Below are 3,142 nucleotides of genomic sequence, written 5' to 3' on the forward strand. Positions count from 1 at the left end.
GGGGAGGGGGGGGTGGGCGGGTGGTCGATGTCCCCGTGGTGTGGTGACAACCAGTGTCCTCTTCCTGCAGCTGATGAGACGGTGGATGTGACGGGCAGCGAGCCGGAGCGGGCGACCGGCGAGTATCAGGTGGCTCCGTACCCGGCAGCCAGCCCCGAAAACATCTACGAGACCTCAGCACGTCTCCTCTTCATGGCTGTGAAGTGGGCCAAGAACCTGCCCGTCTTCTCCAACCTGCCCTTCCGCGACCAGGTGGGGCTGGGAATTTCCATGAGGAATTGGGGATCTGCCTATGTGGCAGCAGGAACCCCAAAAAGAGTAGCAGCCAGTCAGGATGGCTGGAGCATCTCCGCAACATTCTTAGGGCTCCCTCACAGATGCTCTTCAGCCCAACCAGCTGTGGTGGCTGCAGGTCCTGGAGGCTTTGGGGTTGACAGGGACTTTGGGGTCCCCCTGCTCTCCCCAGGTGATCCTGTTGGAGGAAGCATGGAGCGAGCTGTTCCTGCTCTGTGCCATCCAGTGGTCCATGCCCCTGGAGAGCTGCCCGCTGCTGGCTGTCCCCGAGCCGGCCCCTGGGAAGCTGCTGCCGGCCGCCCTGGACGTGCGGGCGCTGCAGGAGACCCTTGGCCGCTTCAAGGCATTGGCTGGCGACCCCACGGAATTTGCCTGCATGAAGGCCGTGGTGCTCTTCAAACCAGGTGAGGCCACCCCCAGCACCCACCACTGGCCATCCCTGTGCCCCTCCCCAGCCTGTCACCCCCTTGTCCCTGCAGAGACCCGTGGCCTGAAGGACCCTGAGCAGGTGGAGAACCTGCAGGACCAGTCGCAGGTGATGCTGGGCCAGCACAACCGTTCCCACTACCCTGGGCAACCCGTCAGGTACCGCTGTCCCCACGTCCTCATGGGTGACACCAGGGTGGGACACCCACCCATGGCCACGGCTCTGTCCCCCAGGTTCGGGAAGCTGCTGCTGCTCCTCCCGGCGCTGCGCTTCATCTCCTCGGAGCGCGTGGAGCTGCTCTTCTTCCGCCGCACCATCGGCAACACCCCCATGGAGAAGCTGCTGTGTGACATGTTCAAGAACTGAACCCCCTTCCTGCTGTCACCCGGCGTGTTTGTCACCCTGCGCTGGCACCCTGTCACCCCCACCCTGGGTCTCCTCACCCTGGGGTGTGAAGGTGCCCGTGGTCCCATCTCCGGGGCGATGTCCAGGACCGCGGAATGCTGCTGGCAGCTGGGAGGTGGAGCCAGCTTCCCTGGGGGTGGAAGGGGGATGTTCCCAAGTGAGTGCCCAGTGCAGTGGCAGCACCTCGTTGGGGCCGGTCTTGATGGTGTCCCAAACGCTGGAGGAACCCAGGCAAAGGCACCTTGGCACCATGAGGACCCGCTGCCACCCAGGAGCCACCAGCCTGGGGGACACTTACCCAGGGATGACGCCAACCTGGGGGTGACACCAGCCCAGGAGTGACACTGGCCAAGGGTGGTGCCACCTGGGGGTGACACCAGCCCAGCACATCCTCGGCTTGATCCCAGCCCGGGGTGACACCGCACAGGGGTGAGCCCAGCCCGGGGTGACACTGGCTGGGGGTGCTGCTGTCCCAGGGCCAGACCCTTGTCCCGCGTCCTGGGGTCTCCCACTCGTGTCCCCCTTTCATACTCGGAATAAAGAGGGTTTTGCAGCCCGAGTCCCTGTGCTGATGACTTGGGTCCCCTTGGATGGGGGACTGGGGGGGACCAGCTGAATGTTAATAACCTGAATAGGAATAAATAGAAATCAATAACCTGAATATAAATACCTTGAAAAGAAATTATCTGAGTGGAAATAAACTAAATAGAAGTAAAATTAGTATAAATAATCTGAATTAAATAATCAATATAAGTAAGATTAACAGAAAAATATGAATAAAAATAAAATGAAAATAACTGGAAATTATCTGAATATAAAAAAGATAAGTATAAATAATATGTCTGGAAATAATCCGTTGGAAATAATGAAATAATTTGAATAGAAATATAATGCAACTAAATAAACTGAAATAGTCTGAATAGAAATTAATTGAAAATAAACTATCTTAATATGTGAAATGAGTATGAATAATCTGACTGGATAAAATGGGAATTAAATAACACAAATAGAAATAAAATGAAATTAAATAATCTGAATAGAAATAAAATGCACGTAAATTATTGGAACATAAATATCTGCTTTGAAATATCCTTCACTAAATAATCTGAATAGAAAGAAAATAAAACTAAATAATCTGAAATAATCTGAATAGAAATAAATTGAAAATAAACAAACTGCATATAAATAGGAGAAACATAATGAATCTCATTGGAAATAATCTGAATTAAATTGTGTGGACAGAAATAAAATAATCTGAATAGAAATAAACTGAAAATAAATTGTCTGAATGTAAACAGTCTACCTAAAAGTAATCGGAAATAATCTGAATAGAAATAAATTGAAAACGAATTATCTAAATAGAATGAAATAGAAATTATCTGATTAAAATAATTTGTATGTAAATATTCGGCATATACATAAATAAAAATAATGTGAATATCAAGTAAGAGAAACAGAAGTTCTCTGACCATAAATAATGAGAATGTGAATAACCAGCACTGAACAGTCTGAAGGGAAGTGACCCCCAGCCCCGGCTCCCCCTCCCAGCTCCTCCATCCGCACGGGGATGGGGAAAATCCACAACTCCATAACCCCATGGAACAAATGGGGGAAACAAACAACCCCCAGACCCCTGGGGCGTGGGCAGCAGGAACAGTGTCCCACTGGGAATTCTTGGCCTTTGCAGATTGACACTTTTATTTGTCCGTTTGTGTCGGTTTGTACACGATTCCGAGCGCGGGTGACGCGGGATAATATATCCTCTTACATACAGACTTTGTTTAATTTACACGCAGCGACTTTATAAATTACTTAGAAAACTTTCCATGAAAAATAACAACAATTCCCCTCGCAGCCCTCCAGTAGTCAGTACATTCAGCCCTCCGGAAAACCCTCTGGGACCCCAAATCCTGCCAGGGAAGGGCTGGGAAGGAGCGGGGAGATGCCGGAGGAAGGGGACCCTGGAACAGCCCATTATCCCTCCAGTCCTGCTCAGCTCCTGCCAGAACTGGATTT

At 50.7% G+C, this 3,142-nt stretch overlaps 1 protein-coding gene across 1 annotated transcript in view; it reads left to right on the plus strand.

Annotated features, from left to right (window-relative positions):
- The window catches only part of NR2E3 (nuclear receptor subfamily 2 group E member 3), a 4,205-nt gene extending 2,520 nt beyond the window's left edge, over positions 1-1,685 (plus strand). Inside the window, exons 4-7 of the mRNA XM_008631266.2 lie at positions 1-252; positions 467-698; positions 774-879; positions 955-1,685. The exon at positions 1-252 is cut by the window's left edge and continues 206 nt beyond it. Of these exons, the coding sequence (XP_008629488.1) occupies positions 1-252; positions 467-698; positions 774-879; positions 955-1,087 (723 nt within the window). The 3' untranslated portion in view covers positions 1,088-1,685. The remainder of the gene's footprint in view (positions 253-466; positions 699-773; positions 880-954) is intronic.
- Positions 1,686-3,142: the final 1,457 nt, after the last annotated feature.

Source organism: Corvus brachyrhynchos, unplaced genomic scaffold (genome assembly GCF_000691975.1).
Source record: "Corvus brachyrhynchos isolate BGI_N302 unplaced genomic scaffold, ASM69197v1 scaffold164, whole genome shotgun sequence".
NCBI classification, from domain to species: Eukaryota; Metazoa; Chordata; class Aves; order Passeriformes; family Corvidae; genus Corvus; species Corvus brachyrhynchos.